Source organism: Callospermophilus lateralis, chromosome 10 (assembly GCF_048772815.1).
Source record: "Callospermophilus lateralis isolate mCalLat2 chromosome 10, mCalLat2.hap1, whole genome shotgun sequence".
NCBI classification, from domain to species: domain Eukaryota; kingdom Metazoa; phylum Chordata; class Mammalia; order Rodentia; family Sciuridae; genus Callospermophilus; species Callospermophilus lateralis.
Genome location: NC_135314.1, coordinates 128,248,581 through 128,273,882, shown reverse-complemented (window position 1 = coordinate 128,273,882; position 25,302 = coordinate 128,248,581). Strand labels below are relative to the sequence as shown.

General features: G+C 38.3%; 1 protein-coding gene across 8 annotated transcripts in view; it reads left to right on the top strand.

Moving 5' to 3' along the window:
• The window catches only part of Nek11 (NIMA related kinase 11), a 315,212-nt gene that overhangs the window by 253,533 nt on the left and 36,377 nt on the right, over positions 1-25,302 (top strand). For 6 of the 8 annotated variants that reach the window (XM_076868276.2, XM_076868274.2, XM_076868271.2 and 3 more), the window contains one exon: positions 307-403. The exons of the other annotated variants lie outside the window; for them this stretch is intronic. In XM_076868276.2, coding sequence (XP_076724391.2) covers positions 307-403 — 97 coding nt within the window. The remainder of the gene's footprint in view (positions 1-306; positions 404-25,302) is intronic. 8 annotated transcript variants of the gene reach the window in all.

Sequence of the window (25,302 nt, the reverse complement as noted above, 5' to 3'; positions counted from 1 at the left end):
CATTTCCCTCTGAGGTTTCTAGTATAAAAAGTTCATCTCTTAAATAATGATTTTCTGTTTAATTTTAGCAACCCTTTTTGAGAGAGGCTTGGTCCTGCAATTCCTTGTGCATATTGAAACTGTAAATAATCTTATCATTTGGAATAAATCTCCTTAATGTGCATGTTAAAATTGAATTCATTTCTAATTAATGTAGCATTACCTATGGCAAAGGTGTATTAGCTTCTGTTTTCTGATTGCCCTTGAACATCGCCTTGAGGTTGCAGGAGTACTGATGAAGTAATAAGGGCTGTGATTGATTTTCAGACACAAGGACCATTACCAGCATGGCTGCAGACATGTCTCCAGGACCAGCTATCTTCAACAGCGCGATGGCCAGGACCAAGATGCAGCACATGAGGGAGTGAGTGGCATGTTGCCTGATCCCTTTCACAGTGCAGCATTAGAACAAATTGACCAAGCGTGTGATATTGAGTCATGCAGTGCTGTCTTAGTCCCTTTTGGCTGTTAGGACAAAATGCCTGATACTGGACAATGAACAACAACAACAAAAAAAAATCACAACTTTACTTCTCACAGTTTTGGAGGCAGGAAAGTTCGAGATCAAGGTGCCAGTGGCTTCCATGTTTGGTGATGCCTGGCTCTCTCTGCTTCCATGATGGTGTCTTGTTGCTGCTCCTCACAAGGGTAGAAGGGCAAAAGGGAACTGTGTCCAAACACATGGAGCAGAAACTTGAGGCAGTGCTGGGCAGTAAGACCCAAGATCCCATGCATGCCTTCGACCCCTCCTTTGACACCATTCCGTCTTCAAGGCCTGGCACTCAGGACCTGTGCTGGGATAGCAGCCTTGGGATCGCCTTTCCATTGTCTCGATGAATAGCACCTGGCTTCCTTGTCCCCACACAGATCTCCTTACCAAATATTAGCTTGACCGCACCTTTGGTATTCTCTCATAATTAACTGTTAGCAATCAAGAGAAACCATGCAAAACTTTCAACACTTTGATTAGAGATTTCTTCTGCTAAATACCCTACTTCATCACTGGCAAGTTCTGCCTTCCAAAAGGCTGGAGAACAAGGGCACATTTCAGCTGGATTCTTTGTTACTTTATAATAGGATAGCCTTTCCTCCAGTTTCCAATAACAACATCCTTACTTTCCCCGTAGACTGTTATCAAAATAGTCCCTACTGTCTATATTTCTACCCAGTGTTCTGTTCACAACCATTTAGATAATCTCTAAGACCAAAGTTCTTTCTATAGCTTTCCTCTTCCTCCAAGCCTTTGCTAGAATGACACTTTGTAGTTCAACCTATACTTGCCACCCAGTTTCAAAGCTACGTTCATATTTTCAGGTATTTGTTATAGCAATACCCCAGTTCCTCATACCAAATTCTCTTAGTCCTTTTGTGCTGCTGTAACAAAATCCCTAAGACTGGGTAATTTGCAAACAGTATAAATTTGTTGTTCACTGTTACGGAGGCTGGGAAGTCCAAGATCAAGGCTTGATCAGGTTTGCTGTCTAATGAGGGATCAGTTTCTGCTTCCAAGATGATACTTTGGACATAAGGGCAAAGAGGACTAGCTAGTTCCCCCGGGAACCTTTTATAAAGTCTCTAAACCCATTCTTGAGGGTGGAATCCCCATGGCCTAATATGTTCCTAAAAGGCCTCACCTCTTAATACTCTTGCATTGGGGATTAAGTTTCAACATGAATTTTGGAGGGGACATGAACAATTTAAACCATTACAGGTAATATTCTCCTTGGTCTCCTACATGCAGCAGTGGATGGAATAAGCAAAAAATCTTTGGAAAAGCCTGAGTTCCCAACAAAAGCACTCCTACAAGTGCTTCTTGACAAGGAAGAGACACTTGAACTCCTAATATAACTTCTCTCATACAACCCATGTCTCTAGACCAGAGGTTGGCAAACTTTCCCTGTAAAGGAATAAACTGAAAATATTTAAGGCTTTGCAGGCCTATGATTTGTCACAATTATCCAACTCTGCTGTTGTAACACAAAAGCAGGCAATATGTAAATAAATGTACATGACTGTACTTCAGAAAATCATTATTTTGAGGCTGAAACGTGAATTTCATATAATTTTCAGGCATCACAAAATATTACTATTTAATTTTTTTGTGTGTGTGGTACTGGTAATCGAACCCAGAGCCTTGTACTTTAATTGTCAAGAGCTCTGCCACTGAGTTACTCCTCCAGCCTCACCCCTTTTTTTTTTCAACCATTTGAAAATGTAAAAATAATTCTTAGCTCGTAGGAGGTACAGAAGCAGATGGTGGGCCAGATTTGGCCTAGAGGCTGTATACTTTGCCAGCCCCTACTCTAGATGTTCCCACTCAGGAATTTCTCTCTGAAATCTAGTACCTCTATTGATTCTGACTGAATAAGTAGGAAAGTTTGGCAAGAGTTATTTTAGTTGATTTGCATTTACATTGTCCTTTCAATATAACTTGTTATCATCCAGGCTATTGTTTGAAAGCAAAGGAGAAAAAAAAAGAATGCTAAGAATTATTTCTAAACCTAAAGCTATTAATAGGTTTAGATGCTTATTGTCCTGCTTATATCACAATGGTCTTACAGTAACATGGTTACCACGGCAACAAGTGATTCCCAGTAGTTGGAAGTGAGGGATTTGGGAATAATCTTTCCCATCTCTATTTACCTCCACCACTCCTTGCTGGAAGGATATAATGTAGAAGGATTTACTCATCTCCCAGTTGATACTCTTAAAAGAGAAAAAGCAGGTCACTTATTTCACCCTTCAAAAGTTAATAATATGGTGTCATATTTTTGATCTAAGACTTCGTTACTTTTGCAAAGTACACAATGTCTCATTTGCGAGCATTTTATAACATGCTCTAAGTCATTAAAATGAAAGTAGTTTTGCCAAAATAATTGACCAAGATTCATTCTAGTGGTTTTATTACTGGTATATTTTCTTCCTTATTTCTTGACTGAATCTGACCAAGTATTTTCTGTCTCATTTTTTAATATAGACCAATATACTCTGGGTTTCTTCCATGTCAATGGGCTTACTTTTTTAGAAGAATAACCTGCTGTCCCCTTATAATCCGTGTCATGAAGCCCTATACAATCCCAGAAAAGACAAAAAAGGGAATCGAGGCTGCACAGCTGTGTATCTTTTGTGCATGTTGTATCTCAGTATCTAAGACTTAGTACACAGCCAGACTTTGCTGTTCTTTCACTGCACAGTGATATACACATGCTCAGTGTGTTAGTTATCTTTCAGTCACTGTGACAAAGTCCCTGAAAAAAATCAGCTTTAGGGAGGAGAGATTCATTCTTGGCTCAGTTTCAGAGTGTTTGTCAATGGTTGGCTGGCTCCATTGCTTTTAAACCTGTGGTGGGGCAGAACATCGTGGGGAGGAGCACATGATGGAGCAAAGCTGCTCAGCTCATGGTGGCTAGGAAGAGGAGAGAGAGGGAGAGAGGGAGGGAGGGAGAGAAAGAGAGAGGGAGGGGAAAGGATTGGGGACAGGATATATACAAGGACAAGGACACGCCCTCAGTACCCTTCTTCCTTCAAGTAGAACTCACCTCCTAAGGTTTCCACTACCTCTCTCAATAGCACCACCAATTGGAAACTAAGCCTTGAATTCATGACCTATTGGGGGACAACCCAGATCAAAACTATATGTTCACACTGTGGACAGAAAATACAGGGATGCAAAGAAGAATGGACCGACACTTGTCCCTAGAGAGATAATAATGTTAAAAAAAAAGTACAAAATTTAAGTGTAAATTAAATTTACACTTGTAAATTTAATTTACAGTGGTTATGTAATATGAAATGATGGTTAACAGAAGTCCTCACATGGAACCATGATCATATACCAAACAGAACAGATGGTGAGAGCTCTAAGGTCAGAAAGGGAAGTCAGGAGCCTTCTGGGAATATGGAAACTTGACATTGATCTTCACAGAGGAATATGATTTGGAGAGGTAAAGAGAATGGAGAAAAAGCTGGAGGTCAGCAGATTTGTAATCAATGACTTGGCTTCACTAATAAATGGCTTTCTGACCTTTGGCAAGTGATTTTTTCCAAAATTCAGTTTCCTCCTCTGCAAAATAGAAATATTATTGTTGCAGCAGAATCTTTGGGAAGCAGATGCAGAGATGAAGGTTAATATAGGAGGAGGGTTGTTGAGAGAGGGCTCGAGAGGCTGATACCTATAAAAAGGAGAGGGAAGGAAGAAGACTGGCCATGGGGGATTCAAGCTGTGATATGGATTCAGTGGGAGTTTCTATTGATCCTATAGGGAGCTCTGAAGCTGAGTGGCCCTGCAGAACTGTCCTGCGTTGGGGTGAGAGAGTAAAAACCCAAGTCACTCAGACATTGGATGTAGGCCACCTCAGAAAAGGGGCTGTGACTGAGCAAGACTTTCATTTTAGCCACAGCTGAAATACCCAAAGGACTTATACAGTCCATCAATGGTACCCCCAGCATCTGGGGACTAGCTGCAGGATCTGCTTGTGATGAGTAAATGATGTAATGCATGTAAGTGATGCATATAGGAGGCAATTTAAAAGAAGAATCAAATAGACTTGGCACTCATTGCTAAGGAGTTAAGATAGCTTTTTTCCTCGCCAAAGGGAAGAGAAGGCAAGGAATGTATTTAGGGGATACTGATTATATCAGGTTGTGTTAACTTTTTTAAAATTTACAAAAAATGTCAAGCCTATAGAAAAGTTACAAGAATAGCATGATGAACAGTTATATATCTTTTACCTAGTTTACCAATTGATAGCATTTTGCCATGTTTGTGTTGTTGTTGTTATTGTTAATGAGTCATTTGAGAACAGACTTTGTGCAACATGTTTTTCATCCTAAATATTTAAATATATGATTCTTAAGAACCAGGTCTTCTCTTATTTAACCACAGTACCATGATTAAATTTGGTAAATTTCACATAGGTATGCACTGTTGTGAAATGCTCCAACCCATTTTCAAATTTCTTTCATTATCTCCATAACACCCATAATAGCAGTTGTTTTTATGATCTGAGACACAAGCCAGGAATATATGTGGCACTCAGTGGTGGTATTCCTTTGTTCATTTATTCTGGAATAGTTCTTCAGTCATTCTTTGTCTTTCATGAAGTTGATATTTTGAAGACTCTGGGCAGCTATTTTCTAAGATTCCCCTCATTTGGGTTTTGTCTTGTATTTCCTCATCATTAAATCCAGGCAAAACAGTTTATATTTTATGGTGTTATATACAAACAATGCTGTGTGTTCTTCTAAAATTTAAAAATTTTATTCTGGAAGGTTTCAGACATATACAAAAGTGTTCAAAATTGTATAATTAACCCATGGTCAGTCCTGTTTTTCTATGCTTCACCTGTTCTCTGATATTACTTTAAAGAAAGTTCTGTTTATCATATCCTTTATCCATTATTATTTCAATAAATATGCAAATATGCTTCTTAACATTTCCTCTGATGTCCATTAAACATCTCAAATTCCAGATGTACAAAACTAAACTGAAATTTACTTGCACACCTCTCTATTACAGAGGCTTCTCGCATCTTTAAAAAAGCAAAGGCAAGACTAGATAAGAACCCAAGTTCTGGGTCAGTAGTCAATGCCTTTCCAGGCTTATTGGTGTTGGTGGTTTAGAGTACAGTCATTTCCTATTGTAAGAAAGTGAGGCTCTGTGAGGAAGCTGGGGAGCAACACATCTGGGGATCATACTTCCATTCTTCATCAAGTTCTCTCAGCTGGGGCACTCTGGGGCTTTGTAGATTCAGTATTAGGCAAGGAGCAGAGTGGTCAGAGGGAAGGTGCAGCTGACTGCTGGGATATATACACACTAGCATGTGTCCTTGTGTCTTTGTGCCCAGATTTCTTATCTGTAAAGTGGGACTAATAATGGTTCCTACTTCACAGGGTTGTTTTTAGGGTGAGTTAATAATGTGTGAAATCACTAAGCAGGGTTTATATCACATAGTAAATACTTAATAAATATCAATAATTTATAATAAATGCTTAATATCTGCAGCTGCTTCCTTTCAAAAAACCCCAAGCCAAACATCTGAAGGTGTTGCTATGTGTTAGTTGCTAGGAGATGTTTTATACCTGAGGGTATCTGTGAGTGAAGAAGCTGTTTGTGAAGACACTTATACAGTAATTTTTAGCATGCAAAATAAATAAATAAATAAATAAGTGGCATGCTAGTTCTGGGAAAATATCAAAAAGTTATTAAATATAAAAGCCAACCATTTATCATCCTCCAACACTTGGCTCCCTGCCATGGCCACTTCTTATTCCTAATGGGGAGATCACTCCACAAATGGATGTCCCTGCTGGGGCATGGGAGGCACTTAGTTCTCCAGCTGCTAGGTGGTCGAGAAATACAAGAAATACAAGAAATCAGTATTGACTTCCTTCCTGACTGAGTAGTTTTCATGTACAAATTGCTGCTTAAAGATCAGTGGATAGATAAGTGGATGGTTGGATGAATGGATAGATGGACAGATGGATGGGTCTCTGTGGTTTAACGGGCCTCTAGAAGTCTCTACTCTAAGGGCTTGGTTTCTGATTTTCTGTTGAGAAGAATTTTTTTCACCACCACAAGCTGGATTCAAGTCCAGGCCTGGATCCAGGTCCCCACTGAGAGTAAGAAGGAAGCCCTGTGGAATGACAGCTGGGTAGCTCTCAACTCTGGGGAGAGTAAGTGGCACACTGTCATCCATAGACTGATTTTTAACTCACACATGCCAAGTCAATGTATCATGCCTTGAAGGGCTTGTTAAATCCAAATGGAAAGTTCCCTCCACCTCAGCTTTACCCATCAAGTGGTTTTGTTAGTTAGTGTCTCAGGCCTTACTGCTTAAAGTGTGCTTTATGACCAGCAGCACTAACATCACCTGGAAATTTTGTGAGAAATGTAGGCTCTTAGCCTCCTGATTCAGAATCTGCATTTTAATAAACTCTCTGGAGATTTATACACACATTAAAGTTGGAGAAGAGGGTTTCCACCCTAGGGAGGCATTTGTTGCCAAAGTGTGAACTGAAATCAGTCTTAATAAAATTCAGTACTACATAGGATAGATTTATATATTTGTGTTGTAAAGGCTCCAATATTTTAGGCTTTGAAAGACTTAACTTGTTTTCCATTTAAATAAGGAAGGTACTATTTATATACTTGCCTTTAAAACTTGCCTTTTTAGTTTTTAGTTCTGTGAATGTTGGCAAAAGCATCATTTTTGTTTATGTAAAATATAAATTTAATAAAACTCACTCTTTTAGTACATAGTTATATCAGTTTGACAAGTACAAATGGTTATATAACCACCAGCACAACAAAGATTATAGAGCAGTTCTTTCTTACCTCAAAATCACTTGTGTTATCCCCTTTTAGTCACACACTGCCATCACACACTGCCCCGGCACCTTTGATATGTTTCTATCCCTTTAGTTTTTCCTCTTCCAGAATGTCATAAGTGGAATTATCATAGCATCATAGACCCCAGTTGTAACTGGATGGTCCTTGTGAGTATGTATCTAGATCTATGAATGGTTATGTGTTAGACCATTGTCACAAGGAGAATCCGGTTTTGAGTTCAAGACCCAGGTACCTCCTTAGCAGCTGTCCTTAAAGTTTCTGGCTCCATCAAGAGTCTGATGGTAAAAGAATTTGCCATCCAGAACATTCTGAGGCTAAATTATTGGTTTCATTGGCAAGGACTTCTCAGGATTTTGCAGTGACTGAGAGGTATTGGTGCCTGGGAATAATGGGGGTTCTGTGGCCTTTACTGTCATGCTCAGTTGAGATTATTAGGGATTCTCACTGTTTCTAGGAAGCTTCTGATCCCTCTTTTGTAGTTTGAAGTGAATGGTATGAAAAACATCTGGGTCGTGAGAAATTTTCTAATTACAGCAATAGGGTCTCCTTGAAGTAACACAACTCTGAATCATCTCTGCACTGTCATTTCACAGGAAAAACAAAATACTTGTCTGCAAGGATGCATGTCCTTGCCTTTACAATTACACATACAGTAGACTGCTTAAAATTGTCCCCAAGTTCAGTGTTTCTGAAGACTTTGTTGTTGTTTTTTTAAGTGTTTTTTTCCTTTTATTTCATTTTGGATAGTTTCTATTGCTATGTCTTAAAATTCACTAGTATTTTTTCTTCAACATTGTCTTACCTGCTATTAATCCTGTTCAATATGTTTACGTGTGTGTGTGTGTGTGTGTGTGTGTGCATACAAATGCATTTATATATTTAAATAGGCTACTTTTTTAGAGCAGTGTTAGGTTCATAGAAAAATTGAGTGGAACACTTATTGTATTTTTCATCTTGGACAGATATTTAACTTGAGTGTGTGTGTGTGTGTGTGTGTATGTGTGTGTGTGTGTGTGTGTCCTCAACATGTTCAATATTTTTTACACTAATTATTTTAGTTTCCTTGACATTGTGAATTTTGCCCTTTTTGGTGCAGCATATTCTTGTATTCCAAGAAGTATCCTGGATCTTTGTTATTTTGGGGGTCTACATTTGAGCTTTGTTATGTGAAACTAGGGCAAAATTTAGGCTAAAGATGATTGTTTACCATGCCTTGAAGGGCTTGTTAAATCCAAATGGAAAGTAGACCCTACTGTCTACTCCATCCAGGTCAGTGGATTACCAGGTTTACCAGACTGGCAGGAGTGAAGGAGTCAAGAGGCACCATTCTTAGCCCTGTGTGGCTCTGAGTGCTATTCTCTCTAACCTTTTCAGGTCACCTTCCCTCACTTCAGTAATTCCCTCACATACACAAGCTGGTCTTTGGCTGAATCACTACTCTATGTTGCCTATACACAAGTTTATTGGTTTGTTTTCATAAAAAGTATTTTGAACTTGTTTTTGTTTTTATTACTTTTGTTTACTAATTATGCAGCATGTTTTCATGGGCTCAAAGTCAAATGTACAAGAAAAACTTATTCAAAGAAAACTAGCTTCTATCTTTGATCCCTTACCCTCTTCCCTTCCTTTTATTTTTACAGCTGAATGGGCATGGCAGAGCAAAGCTGCTCACCTTCTAGTAATGAGGAGGCCAAGAGAGGAAGCAGCAGAGGAGGGGAGCTGCCACCCCCATAGACCCACTCCCTTCCACTGCTTCCTACCTGCCTATAGTTTCCACTACCTTCTAATAATCCATTCAAATTATGAATTCATCAGTAAATAATCTACCACTGAAGTCAGGGCCCTCATGATCCAGTCATTTCCTAAAAGTTCCACCTCTGAACAACTCTAAATTGGGCAACACATGAGCCTCTGGGGACATTTCAGATCCAAACCATAACAATTCCCAAATGGCACTGCTTCCCCTTTAAGTAGGCATTTCATATATGGTCTTTACTGAGGGAGACAATGAGTAGAGCAGAGGATGGGGACCAGGAGGAGGAAGGGGGAGGGAAAGGGGAGGTGCTGGGGAATGAAATTGACCAAATTATGTGTATGGACAAATATATCACAATGAATCCCACTACTGTGTAGAATCATATTACACCAATAAAAAGTTTTTTAAAGATGAGAAGCTGTCTACATCCCTGGTATGTTTACCAAGCTACACTCATCAACTTGACTGTCCAAATATGGTAGGTAAGTGCATGCCGCTTATGATACTCAAAACTGGTTTCTATATTTTCTTTTGTGACATAGCCAGATGGCACTAGATAATTGTGTCTGCAAAGCCTCCTTGATGTGACTGCAGAGCTTTTGCTGAGTGCTGTAAGGCTGGGGTGAATTCCTGGCAATTTCATCGTTGAACTTCCATGTCAGCTCTTTGAGAGGTCTTGTCAAGGTCAGAAAATAGCCCTGGCAGAGTGCTGTGATAAGGGCTAAGTAAACTATTTAAAAGCTGCAGAAGGTCCAAGGAGGTTTGACCTCAGTGTTACTGAGGTCAATTGATTGAGTCTTGGTTAGCTGGCTTACAGGTTCTGAGATTTTTTTCCTTTCACTTTCAATCACAAAAAGACCTTGCCCAAGGGAGGTTAAATTGAAGATGAGAAGTCTATGCCCTTTATTGTCCTTCTCATTAACTTGATACACAATTCATGGCACAGAGGCAATCACTTATAAAAATGATGGTGGAGCACTACATTTGCTAGAAAGTTCAAGATCAAAGCATCCCGAGGTTTGATAGTATCAGTTCAGATTCTTAACCAAACCAAAGCCATTTCAATGTTTATATGGAGGGAAGCTTGCTTTCAATGCATTTGTCCTCTGTGCAGGGAATGTGCTAAGGCAGACACCTTCTGCTGCATGTGATTCTCACCTGATACTTGTGACATGGACAGGATTCCCTGTTTTGTATACAAAGATATTGTACTTCAGTAAGCTACTGTCAGCAACTAGTAAGTAGCAAGGCTACATTTCAAATAGAAGTCTGGACGATTCTGATTAAAAGCCAGTGCTGATAAGCCTTGCCAGAGTGAAATGGGGACAGTGAGAGTTGACTGACCCAAAAGCCTAGGATACATTAGGAACCTTCCAGGAGCCTTGTAACTCTGAAAGCGATTTATGTACCCAACATCATACTCTGGAACCTACTTGGTCTTATTTGGTAGTAATAAGTGCATGCCAAACCCACTAGAAATGAAAAATCTGTGTACAGAGAAGTTAAGTGAAACACCCAAGTCCCAAGTTGGCATCTGAGACTGGTCTCTCTGCTCTCAAATTTTATGCCCTTTCACATGCTTTTCTGTGTTGGAGATATTTGACATCTGTATTTTGACAGCATCTCATTCATTCAGTCCAGGCATCTCCTTTGTCAAACTAAAACTTGCTGTTTTCAAATTTCTAAGTGTTAGGAATAAAGCTTGTTTTCACTGATTGAAATGGAGAAACAGAAGATGTGATGCTTCTTTCCTTGTCTTCTTTCCAAAATCATTGAAGAAGTGTTAGGTATACCTCTAACATTCTCTTTCTTTAATAAAAGGTCAGTATCAGGGAGCTCTTCTGAAGGAACAGCTGATTGAAACCAGCACTTCAATTTCAAAACAATAAAAGCTTATACATAAGTAAGGCTTGGTAACCAGCAAATTAGAGCTCCCTGTCCAAACAGCAGCAGTCTTAAATTTACATGGATAATTTAAGAAGTCCTTTAAAGAACAATCAAACGTCTTGCTCAGTTATCTCAAAGTCTGTAATCAATTAATTGTACTTCTTGAGTCTGTTGTATATGAGGCATTGTACTATGAGGCACACAACAAAGAGACTCTTATAATCTAACTAGGGAGAATGGACAACTGAACATGTGATTCACAAGATTGGGGTCAATGCCAAGCCCCACTTTAGTGAAGTCAGCACCCAGAAATTCAGAGAAAGAGCCCATTTTTTCCAGAGATGCACTTTCAGATGACCACTTCTCCGTGATGTGGACCTTTTGTGTCTGTTTCCCTGCTCTGTGAGTGACTTAACCCCTTTCGATGAAGGCAAAATGTAGCCACATAACCCATATGTCAGCCAGCTTGTCCTGTACCCACAGTTCTAGGCAACTTTGACTCAAACTTCATCCATGCCCCCATGGTAGTTCAAAGCTCTTCTTGAGACTTTGGCAAATTCCTGGGTGTTGTGATGATCTCATCCTCTGGGCTTTTGTCTCTATTATCCCTATTCTATATCATATTGATCAAGAGTGAAAATCTAGCCTCTTTATTCACTTTCCCTAATACACTGATTCAACCAAATCTTCTGTGAGAGCACTTGACTTTTCTAAAGATTTGGAAGCTGGTGCAAAGGCTTCATGTCATGAGGACATGACAACTTCAAATTAATCATTAAGCATCCCTGCTCTTTTTTTAAAAATTGTTCTTTAGCTATCCATTGCAGGAAGATTCATTGGAATGCCAGCTCTGAGATGATTTTCATATGAAAACTTCCTAGGCAGGACTGGCTCTCTGGATTCACATATGTAGGGGTAGAAAGCAGGACTGGGTAGAGAGGAGTGGGCTGTGTATGACCTCAGCAAGGCCTGGTCACCAGGTTGAAATGTACCGAAGCTGGGACAGCCTGTAGGTCTGTTGCAAGTTGGCTCAAGGAGGCTGAGCTTGAGAGCCCTGTGTATAGGAAGTCATGTGAGCTCTGGTAAAGCAGATCTTGAATGGAATTGAGACAATTTTCCAAGAGACCTGATGGCCAAGAGCTGTCTCCCAGTGTCACTTCAAGTAGCCAAAGAATGAGATTTCTCCAGTCTGAAGAATGGAGTTCATGCCCAGCTTCATTCTGACATCTGCTTTCCCCTCGTTCTCACAGACACCTTAGCATTCCTTCACTCCATGGGATTTTGCTGATGAATAGACCTTTATTCTATTTATTTATTTATATGCAGTGCTGAGAATTGAATTCCTCACACATGCTAGGCAAACACTCTACCACTGAGATATACCGCCAGCCCCATTTATTAATTCTTGGTATTATTCCTGAGCCGTAGGAGACCTATTTAGGAAGTCATTGACTGTACCTATAGAATTGTTTCCCCTGTTTTCTTCTAGCAGTTGCAAATTTTCTGGTCTTATACCTAAGTCTTTGGTCTAATTTCAGTTGACTTTTACACAGGGAGAGAGGGATCTAGTTGACTAGTTTTCCCAGCACCATTTATTAAAGAAGCTGTCTTCTCTATGTTTTTGACACTTTTATCAAAAATCAGGTAACTAACTGTGAGGGTTTTCAGTGTGTATTCTATTCTGTTCTATTCCATGGATCTACATGTCTGTTTTTATGACAGCCCATGCTGTTTTTGTTACTATGATTGTGCTATAATTTGCAGTCAGGTACTGTGATACTGCCAGCTTTGTTCTTTTTGCTCAATGTTGCTTTACCTATTCTGGATCTTTTATTCTCCGTTTTGAATTCTAGTACTGCTTTTTCTAGATGTGTGAAGAATGTCATTAGTATTTTGATGGAGATTACATTGAATCTACAAACTTTTAGTACTATGGTCATTTAAACACTATTAATGATGCTTTTTCATGAACATGGAAGATCTTTTCATCTTCTAAAGTCTTCTTCAACTTCTCTTTTCAGTGTTCTATAATATTCCTAATAAGAGAACTCTTACCTCCTCAGATTTATTTCTGGGTATTAAAAAAAAAACCTACTGTGAATGGAATTGTTTTCCTGCTTTATTTCTCAGAGGATTCATCACTGATGTAAAGAAAAGCTATTGATTTTTCTGTGATGGTTTTGTATCCTGCTCTTTTGCTGATTTGCTTATCAGCCCTAGAAGTCTTCTGGTGGAATGTTTAGGCTCTTCTAAGTATAGGATCAGATCATCTGCAAATAGGGATTTCTTTCTCTTACCTAATAGCTTTAGCTAAAATTTCAAGTATTATAATAAAGAGGAGTGCTGAGAATAGAATCCTTGTCTTGTTCCTAATTTAAAAGGAAATGTTTTCCATTTTTCAGTATGATGTTGACTTTGGATTGGTCATATATAACCTTTAATATGTTGAGATAAATTCCTTCTATCCCTAGCTTCTTCAGAGTTTTTATCTTGTTTTGTGTGTGTGGTACTGGGGATTAGAACCCAGGGCCTTGTGCATGTGAGGTAAGCACTCTACCAACTGAGCTATATACCCAGCCCCAGAGTTTTTAATCTTGAAGTGATGTTTAATTTTGTCAAAGGCCTTTTCTGCATCTATTGAGATGTTCATATAATTTTATAGTTTTATTTATGTGTATTATCTTATTGATTTGCATGTATTGAACCATCCTTGCATCCCTAGAATGAAACCAACTTGATATTGGTGTATGATCTTTTGATGTATTGTTGAATTAGGTTTCCAAGTATTTTTTAGTGATTTTTGCAATATGATAACATAGCTATTCAAATATTATTTGGAGTATCTGTAACTTGCCTGATGCTGAAAACCCTAATATCACCAGGTACCACAGGTTAAGCAGGAAGTCTCATGTTTATTGCTATATTTATTGAATCCTGACTAATAATTTTCAGTTGGCCAAATTGGAAAGAAAAGCCATGCAACACAAGCCTTTTATTTCCTAGGCATGCATGTAAAGAATCATCATATCTGGGATCCCAATTCATGGAGCCTTAAAAAGAGGCAAATTCCTTCTGACAGTGAAGAATGAGGATGTTAACAAAGAAATACTCTAAACAAATCTGAAGTTGGATTTTGAGTCAGAGCTGTCCTTTGTTAAGCTTCTCTGGGTATAATGGTCTATATAGGCAAGTAATTCTTTTGCAACCTGAGTATGTAAATGGAACAGCCTGAATCACTCTCAGTGGGCACAGAATAATGAGCAAAACCGTAGGGGGAAAAATGGAAGAATAATGAACCATAGTATTTTCAAGTCCATCTGAAAGAGCAGATGTTTCTATCTGGGTAGGACTTTAGGAGCTGGTATGTGCTTTGGTGTAACCAAGGAGAATTCAACAGGTACAGAGGTCCCTGCCAAAAGGGACAAAAGAGTCAAGACCATGTTGTGGGAATGAAATCAAATTTGGCCATTTGGTCTGCTTCATAGCTAGCCAGAGATCCTTATATGGAGCCCAGCTCCATGTGAGATTTCTTAAAAGAGTACATTGTTATTCCTTGGCTAAAATGCCAAATAATTTCTGAGTCATAAAAGCATTCCATAAATGTTATCCCTTTCCCTGCCAAGGTGAAAAGGGCTGTGATTGCCACAAGTCTTTCAGCATTCCAGATACCAAACAGCAGGTGCACTTTCATCTAATTCCAGAGCATTCTGATTTGTGCTTCTTCTAGGAAACTCAGTTCTGGAGGAACCTTATAATGCCAGAAACACTGTGGGAAAAGCTGAGGTTTTCACTTTACCTTGGCATTCTCTACCGTATTCCAGGGAGATGCTTCCTTCTGGAAATTATGTTTTCCAGAATTTCCAGATTCCTGCCTTAGAAACCATCTTGAACTCTTTTTCTGTTCAATATTCATCAAAATCCTGCTGCTAAGGTGCCATATTAATAGAGGTTTCCAGCAAAGAGATAGACACCACCCGTTTCTCCTCATCTTCTAAATCTCCCACCTGAATCCACCCATTCCATGGCCATGAATATGTTTGAGGAGAGAGGTCACCTCTGCCCTCTTGTTCCCACCTCTAGTTTTTGTCCTGAATGTGTTTACAGCTCTTGCTGTTGACTTGCCTTACAGATGTGGCCAGACACAGCCACTGTCTGTTCATTGTCAAGTTCTGTACTATGCAATGTCGTCAGAACCTCCTCCTCCATATCACAGTGTTCTTTCTCTCTAGGTTTAGCATCTGGGAAGCAGTTTCTTCTGAGTAACTGGATGTTTTTAATCCTAGGCTTAGCTTGGTGGGCATACTGACTATATTTTGTTCTTTGCTTTAGCCACCAGAATCATGCAATTAAATTTTCCTCTCCCCACTAAGACTAGTTTTTAGAATTTCTATGTACTTAATATAATATAATATAATATAATATAATATAATAATATTATATTACTCTTAGATTATTGCTTTGCCAATTTTATTTTCTTTTCACACTGACTTTATTTAATTATCTTAATATTTTACACAACATCTATTTTTTTAGAATTCCTCAATGCTTTGTGAAATGAGAGGGTATAAATAAACAAGATAGCAAGTAAATAAATAGAAGAATTACAACATGGGGATTGAAAATGTTCACTGACTCTCCCCTGATAAAAGCACCTCATCAGAACTCATCAGAAAAATCAAATGTATAAGTCTATTTGGGCTGCCTTAACAAAATACGATAGACCCAGTGGCTTAATTGGCAGAAATTCATTTCTCACAGTTTTGGAAGTTCAAAGTCCAAGATCAAGGTGTTGGTAGGTTTGGTTTCTCGTAAGGGGCCTCTTCTCAGCATGTGTTTGGCTACCTGCTCACAGTGTCTTCACAGTGAGAAAAATGTCCTTTTCCCTATATATATGTGCATTACTGGTGTCTCTTTGTGTGTCCAATTTGCTTCCTATAAGGACACTAGTCAGTTTAGATTAAATCTCACCCTACAACCTTGTTTTAATTTAATCACCTCTTTCAAATCCCAGTCTTCAAATAAAGTCACTTTTGAGATTCTCAAGCTTAGGCCTTCAACAGCATTTTTTGGAGTCGTGAGACACAATTCAACCCATAATTTGAGAGTTTTTTTTTTTATTGGTGGTATCAGGATTTTCTTATGGAACTTTTTCTCTTCTTGTTCAGAGGGATAGGCACGGGTCTCTAGAAAGCACTTGCACTTATTATAGTGGTGCCATCAAATGCCTCCCAAAGGGTCTCAATCTATGGAACAGAAATGACTGGCAGTGTTTGGTTTGGTGCATTCCTGTTGGGAATACTTGTCTACTCCTATGCCTAGATGCCAGATTCTAGATGGTGCACAGTTCCTGACCTGCCAGCACCACCTTTACCTGTGTCTTGACCACTGCTGGTCCAAGACACTTGGTAAATTTCATACAGATCTTTCTCAGCAATTACCTAGAGTCTCTTTTAGGCACCCCAGTGCTAATGACCTCACTGTCATGTGCAGCTCAGCATGGAGAGAGGCTGGCAAGAGCATGCCCTCATTTGTTCTACCTGTCATCCAAATATGGAGTGAAAACTCAGGTTTCTAAACAGTACCTCTGTAAGTAAAATTGCCCAAATTCTTGACTCCAGCAGTTAGAGAGCAGGTCCTTTCATTGAAGCAGACAACTGAGTGAGCTTTCTAGGGAGGCCAGAAGAGATCCGACACATTATCTAGGTCTCTCAGTATATGAATAACATTACATACAGGAGTGTATTTTCCCAAGCAAGCCGGAGACAGCTCAGCCTCTGTTTGCACTATTGATTATGCTGTTGTGATGAAGCCTGCTCTAGTACTGGGGCACAGACCTATCTTGATGCCAGGCAGCATGAGCAGGAAGCTGAGCTCATATGTATCAGTCTTACATTATAATGTGTGCCCTCACCATCATCAGACCAGAAATGAGATGGGCATGAGGAATATCAGACAAGACAGGGGTGCTTCTGCTGTTGCCTGATCTCTGAAGAAAGAAGAAAGTGTTGTTTTTTACAGTATTTTATCAGCTAGCTGTGCTCTGGTCTGTTGTGGGGTGACCAGCACCCTGCCAGGATAGTTTCTTCCTCAGGAGGTGTGAGTTGCCTAGAAAATGAAAAGTCTGAAATAATTAGTAAGAAATAGAGACAGAGACAGAAATTAGATAAAGTGGAGCACTTAACAGGTCTTCTAGTCCTGATAGAAGCTGGAACTGAACAACTGAAAAATGGCCCCTATTCTTTTCTTAAGGTAGAGTACATCAAAGGCAACTATAAAGTTTCAGTGGGAGGAGTCTTGCTTGTTGGTGTGGCAGGAGTCTTGCAGTAAACAGGTTGATTGGCATTTTGGCAAGCCACACCCATCTCCAAGAGGTTGTGTGGTTCCAGTGGGTCTCCCCATCTCTGATACTGTGCTGAACGTGTGATGCAGCTTGATAGGAATCACATGTGTTGGGCATTCTCAAACTCAGCATTGCTCCTGGGAGTTTCTCATACCAGACTTTCCTGCCTAATGGCTTCCACATCATTTTAGTTCACACACAGTTCACAGAGAGCTCATGGATGGCTTCCAGCACTGGTCCCAAGAAATTCTGACATTTCTCATAACAAGAATCCAATAATTGGCTGACTGAGTGTTGAAAGAAGCAGGGCAGATGAGAGGATTCAGCTCACTCAGGGCAGCTGCTGCCCTGGCCAGGGGTTTTGTTTCTTGTTCCAGTCATTGTTTCCTCCAGTAATATTCTGAAGGGTTCAAGATGTCTCCAGCCCCACTACAAGACTTCCATGCTTTCTGTGACCCCACCTGGCACTTGATTTCTACAAATCTGTCAAACACTCCAAGATCAGATAACTTCTGACTAGGGAAATCAAGATTTCGGCTACTACCACCACCACCATCATCACACTTCTTCTTCTCCTCTTCTCTTTATATAGCAGTTATAGGTTCATAGCCATACTGAGAAGAAGTACAGGGATTTCCCATCAACCCCGTACCAACACACACGCATGCGCGAGCGCACACACACACACACACACACACACACACACTCACACAGAGAGAGAGAGAGAGAGAGAGAGAACCTCCTTCATTATCTACATCTCCCACCAGAGTGATAGATTTGTTACAATTGATGAACCTTCACTGATACATCATGATCACCCAAAGTACATAGATTACTATGGGGCCTATCTTTGGTATCATAAACTCTGTGGGTTCACCAAATATATAATGATATATATTATTACAGTATTATATAGAATAATTTTACTGCCCTAAAAATACTCTGGGCCCTGCCTGTTCATCCCTTTTTTATCTCCCACCCTGGAAACCACAGATTTGTTGACTGTTTCATTGTTCTGCCTTTTCCAGAATATCATATAGTTGTAATGGTACAATATGTAGCTTTTCCAGATTGGCTTCTTTCACTTAATAATATTGCAATCCTCTTGATCCACTTAAGGTGGTACCTCCTTGTCTTTTTATGACTTGATAACAAATTTCTTTTTGGCACTGAATAAGTTTTTAGTTTTGGGATGTATCACAATCAGTTCATGCATTCAAGGACTTTGGTTGCTTCCAGGTTTTGGTGACTATATATAAATCTGCTATGAACATCTATGTTCAGTTTTTTTGTGTGGACATATTTTCAACTCCTTTAGGTAAATGCCAAGAGCATGACTGCTGGATCATATGATAAAAATATATTTAGTTACCAAATTGTCTTCCAAAGTGACTAAACCATTTTACATTCTAACCAGCAACAAATTAATGTCCCCATTGTTCTAAATCCTCACCAGCACATGGTGCTGTCAGTGTTCTGGATTTTGACCATCCTAATAGGAGGTATGGTGTTCTTTTAATTTGCATGTCCCTCATTATATATGATACAGAATATCTTTGAATATGCTTATTTTCCAACTGTATATCTTTTTTGGAGAAGCATAAGTTTAAATCTTTGGCCCATTTTCTAATCAGGTTTTTTGTTTTCTTATTATTGAGTTTTGTAAGTTCTTTGTATATTTTGTGTACTAGTCGTTCATCACATTTGTCTTTTATAAATATTTTAAAATTTCTTCTTTGATTTATTTCATCAAAGTTTTCTAGTTTCTCATACAGATTTCAAGTATGTTTTGTTAGATTTATAACTAATTATGTAATCTTGGGAGAGTGTTAAATGTTTTTGTGGTCTTAATTTCAAATTATACTTTTTCATATAGGAAAGTGATTGATTAACTTTTGTATATTAACCTTGTATTTTCTGCAACTTAGCCTATAAGTTCTTATTAGTTCCACAAGTCTGTTGCCAATTTTTTTTTTTTTTTTTTTGGTACTAGGGATTGAACACAGAGGCACCTAACCGCTGAGCAATACCCCCAGTTCTATTTATTTATTTATCTATCTATCTATCTATTTATTTATTTATTGGAGGCAGGATCTTTCTAAGTTGCTTGGGCTGGCTAAGTTGCTGAGGCTGGCTTGAACTTGCAATCCTCTTGTCTCATCCTTCCTAACTGCTGGGATTGCAGGCGTGAACCACCACACCCAGGTTTTTGCCAATTCTTTTGGATTTTAAACACTTAATTGTGTCATGATGACTTCCTGGACAAAGACAGTATTGTTTCTTCTCTCCCGACATGTATACATTTATTTTCTTTTCTTGTTTTACTACATTAGCTAGAACTTTCAGTATAGTTTTCAAAACAACTGCTAAGAAGGATCATTCATGCTTTGTATCTGATCTTAGTGGAAAATTCCGCTTCAAGTTTCTCACCATTAAGTATGATGTTAGTGGCAGTTTTATAGAAATTCCTTATCAATTTTGGGAAATTTCTCTCTATTCCTAGTTTACTGAGGGTTTTTTCATCAGTCTGTATTGAATTTTGCAAATGATTTTCCTGTATGAACATGATCAGGGGCTTTTTTTTTCATTTTTAGCCCACTGATGTGATGTACTACATCAACTAATTTTCAAATGTTGAACCAGTCTTTGTAACTGAAATTAATCTCACTTAGTTGCAATGTATAGTTCTTTTTATACATTTTTAGATTTTATTTGCTACTATTTTGCTGAGGATTTTTGCATCTGTGTTTATGAGAGATATTGGGTTTTAGTTTAATTTTCTTGTAGTGTCTTGTGTGATTTTCATATTAGGGAAATGCTGGTCTCATTTAAAATGCATTAGGTAGCATTGCCTTTGCTTCTATCATTTGAAGGAGATCATAGGGAATTGGTATAACTTTTCTTTAAATGTTTGATAGAATTCACCATGAACCCATCTGGACCTGCTGCTCTCTCGACTTCTTTATCAGATATAGGATTATTCATATTATCTAATTCTTATGTGGATTTTCCAGCTTATATCTCAAGGAAGTGGCCCATTTCGTTTAGGTTATGAAATTTGTGGTCATTGAGTTTTTTAGAGTGTTGCTTTATTATCCTTTTAATGTCCATTAGGGCTATAATGATGTCCCCTCTTCATTTCAGATATTAGTAATGTATGTACTCCATGCATTAGGCCAGAGTCTTCCACCTATCTTCTTATCCTGCACTTACCAGTTTGGAATTAAAAATGACCTCCCAAGTTATATCATGTTCCAAGAATTTATGAACCAAATCCTCAATAAACAAGTACTATGGTTTGGATATAGTTTGTCCATGTCCCCCAAGAGTTTTTGTGTTGGAAGCTGGAATGGTGATGTTGAGAGGTGGTAGAGCTTTAAGAGATGGAGGCTAGGGCAAGGTGATTGGGTCACTGGAGACTGGATGGAATAGGAAAGCAGAAGATAAATCTCCCCCCTCCCCCGACATCTGCATATCATCATATATTCCCTCTCACACCCACTCCCATCCTGATCTTTCTGACCTAAGGACTTCACCAGCATCAATAAGAAGCCAGAACCATACTCGCAAGCCTCCAGAACTATGAGCTAAATAAATCACTTTTACTTATAAAATACTCAACCTCAGGTGTTTCATTATAGCAACAGAAAAGAGAGTAGTATAGCAAGTGTTACCTATTGTTGCCTTCAGGAACAGCTACTGACCCCCTACTGTTTGCTTACTGCTCTAGGGAATAAAGAAAGAAATAGAAAACACAATATTTATCTTTGAGAAACTGAAAGTTTACTTAATTTAAAAATATATTTATTCTCTAATTCTTCATCAAAAGGACTCAAAAGTCAAGTTAACATTTGACATATATGAATAGCATGTTTTGCTGATCAGAGCTTAACCTAATACCTGAGAGCATATTTTTAATCTATTTTATTTCAGATGCAATATTGTAATTAGGCTAATAAGTTAATATACAGAAAGTGAAAATCAGAGAGAAAGTTTGGAAGTGTACTGACCATAATTGCTATAGCCGAGCTTGTAGTTTGGTTCTGAGTTTCCATGAAGCCAGATCAAACAAGGGAACTGGATACAATTCCTAGCTCTCATTATTAAGAATGTGAATGTGTTTCAAGTTCTTCAGGGAAGACAGGCTTTATACATGGTGTCTTATAGAGAGCATACTAACTAAAATAATGTCTTTAATACTTCTGACCTAGGATGAACTAAACTATGTAATCTTTCAGGGATCTAATTCCATTCATTGGCAAATCTTGGAACACCTAGAGAATTTATAATCTCTTGGTCTTAATTAGAAATAAATATTTGCTTCACACTTAAAAAATAAATAAAAATATATGACCTTTGAAGAAGGAATAAGAACAGAACTGAAGGCAGACGTTGATTTAAATTCTCTGGGGCATAAATGACAGGAATGCCCCTGGCTGGCTTATGAGTATACTTCTCTGCATTCATGCATTAATAACTAATGTTTTGACTTTCCCTTGTTATGGTCAACTCCAAATCAAGGAGTGTTAAAATATGATCACTGTTATTGATATTCTAAGAAAGGCAAGATGCAAAATAACACCCATTAGTAACTCAGTCTAAAGCCTCATCAGTCTTCAGTAATGGGTTCTGCTGGGTTGGTTTGCCCATTCTTCAGGTGGTAGGATTATGCATAATGGCCAGGAAAGTCTTAATGTTATAGCATATGGAAGGGTTTCTTAAGTCACAACTGTCTAAAATATCTCAAGTGTATGCTGTTATAATCAACTTTGAACTCTGGCATGAAAGCAATTTAAGAATGCAGAAATGTATAAAAAGAAATACTGATGACTAAGTGAAGGAAGTCAAAGGGCAAAAAGAAGTGAGCACAATAAATTTTCACCCCTTCTTGAAGAACTGGGGATTATCCTTTTACAGTCTGATTTCTACAGTCCAGTCTAGATTCTTCACTTCCTTTTATGATATGCATTTTGCTTGTGATTTTCAGTAGGCCATGCTCTATTCTTGATGGGGATGAGCTACTCTTTGTATCAGAGTCCTTTTATAATTTTCAAAAGTTTTTTATATGCACCTGAGGACTCTGGAGATTCAAATTAAATGTAATTTTTTTTTTTTTTTTTTTTGGTACTGAGGATTGAACCCAAGGGTGCTTAACTACTGAGCCACAACCCCAGCCCTTTTTTACATTTTATTTAGACACAGAGTCTCTCTGAGTTGCTAAGTGGCTTAAGTGTAATTGGTCTTTGTAACTCAGGCACCCTTTAATGCACTCTATAAAATGCTAGGTACTAGTTAATTTCCCCCATAATGCTTTCTGCTCTTTTTTTAAAAAAAAAAAAATATATATTTTTAGTTGTAGATGGACACAAAACCTTTATTTTGTTTATTTAGTTTTGTTTTTTGTTGTTGTTGTTGTTGTTTTGTTTTGTTTTTTTATTGTTGGGACTCTTGTTCCCTGGGTGAGTATTCTGCACACCATGGAACTGAGAAAGCCACTTTGAAATTTCAATTGAGAAAGAGAGCGAGGGGGAGAGGGAGAGGGAGAGAATGAATCTTTGGGAAAACTAAAGCAATGTAAGTTGAGCTCTAAAATTATTATTTTGATTGTTAGAAATTACTGGCATAAAAATCATTTCCCAGATCTGGGCTGGTGTGGACCTTCTACTCTCAGAGGCATGGATACCATAAAACTTCCTCTCCCCGTACCTCTAGTAGCTGAGGAAGGTGTTCTTATAAACATAACTCAGACAATGAGGTTCCATTACCCCTCAAAATTACACCAAGATTCTTCATAGACTAGGACATGTAAGTACAAAACAAAATATTTCTAGTGTTGTTTTCCTTGGCAGTATTGTCTGCCTAAATGGAAGAATGATTGATGAGCAAATTAAGTTAGGAAGTAAGTTATTTTGTCAGATAGTCTGAAGAATGTTGTAGAGAAAACTCCCCTTTCATTCAAGAATGTAAGCAGAAAAAAAAAAAAAAACTGTTTTCAAAAGCATATAGGCTTACCTGATTTCCTTGCTGCATTTTGTCCATAGAGGAAAGATACTAAAATAGTTTAAACAGGTTTCTTTGGTTCTTTGCTGATTTTCAGCACAAAGATCAGATACTCAGTTAATAGCTGATGGATGAGTGAATTGATGAATGAATGAAATATGAGGTCCTATAAAAATGGGTTTTCTTCTTTATTGGATCCTGGAGTCTCCAAAAAGTTGCTCATGAATCCGTGACAATCAGCAGACCCTTGTTTCTCCAAGGTGGATTATTATTAGGCTTAATAAAAATGGGCTCTAGGGGCAGTTTTTACATACCCGTAGATTTGTTCTCCTTGGACATTTGGACATATAGAGGGTTGTTTTGAGGAACTGGGTTTTCATGTGAGGATTGAGATGATGTTTTTATGAGACCCCTCATAGGTCATAAAGACTTGCTCTTTAAGATAGGGAGAGATTTTGTAGACCGTCTCACTGATGAACAACATAGCTATTATCTTCTCAGGAGTTTACTTTTTTAGTTTAAATCTCAGTTTTCCCTTCTTGTTTGATTTTTACTTTTACTTTGTACATGACCCATATATTTTGACACTTAAAAGTAAAAATCAATGTCAGAGGTGCTGGTATTCACACCTTTTCATTGTCAGCTTCAGTGGGATGTGTTTGTCAGCTGCTTCTGAACATCTGTAGGGAAGAGCACAATGTGTATCTGTACCGAAGAATGAAAAACATGAGGAAAGACAGGAATTATATAACAGCATAATATGGCATCCCAAGCAGTTTTCACCATCTAAAATGGTGTTAAATGAGGATGTTTCATTTTTAAAGCAGCTACTGTCAATACCCATGACAGAAGATCGGTAAATAAACTGTCCAGTTATTCTCTTCTAGCCCCCCTGTCTATGCATCACAGATCTCATTCCTATGCCAAAATTAGGGGGAAAGAAGCTATCCATTGCCCTGTTAGCTCTTTTTCTCCTTATGTAAACTTTACTCTGGACTCTTGGGGTTCCTGGGATCTCTCATCATTTATTTGTGTCCAGAACTGTGTCAACCCTGAGAGACTTGGAAGCCCAGGATGTTTAAATAACCTTTATGGCCTACCAGATCTGTAGCTTTAGACAAATTATTTGAGCTTTTGGAGTGTACGTTTTGTGATCTGCTCTTAGTTCAAAGCTATTTCTTTAAAGACACTTAGAATTTAATGAATGATTGTTCATCCAGTTCTACCTCATTAGATGAAGCTTCTGTAACTGTAACAAGCAACACAAAATCAAGTTGATCCCTTCTAATCTAGAATAAGGGCAAGAGTGATTCTAATCTAGAATAAGGGCAAGAGTGATCCCTTCTAATCTAGAATAAGGGCAAGAGTGATTCACTAAGACACCAGTGCCTGTTCCAAAATAATTCAAATGGGACACCTACAAGGTAGAGGCAGGGGAAGTGAACAAGACACAGGATGATTTTGTCATCACTGGGTTTTAGACAAAGCAACACATCTGAAATTTTCATATTACTGTGTTTCCATATATGCAATTTTGCTACTGTAATCAAATACAAGTGAAATAATTTTAGCAATGTTTATAAGTAGGATTTCACAACACTGTTGCTTTTTTTTCTACAAAAATAGCGGCATTTTAGTGCAAAGTGAGACTAAAGTCTCGCCCATGGGTCAACTTCTTCAACATTATACTTTTCTTAAAAATAGATTAACTAGCAGGGTTTTTTTCTCCCACTCACTTGAAATGGTTTCAAGTGACATTATATTTACTTTTAAGTCCACTAAATTGGGAAATAAGTGTTAGTTGCCAAACCAACAATGCTGGCATTTATTCTTATAATGACATAATTTCCTTTTGTCTACCTGGGATTCTGGTTGCCAGGTTTTGTGATGTGTTTCTGTAGTACCAGAACTTAGGAGGCTGAGGCAAGA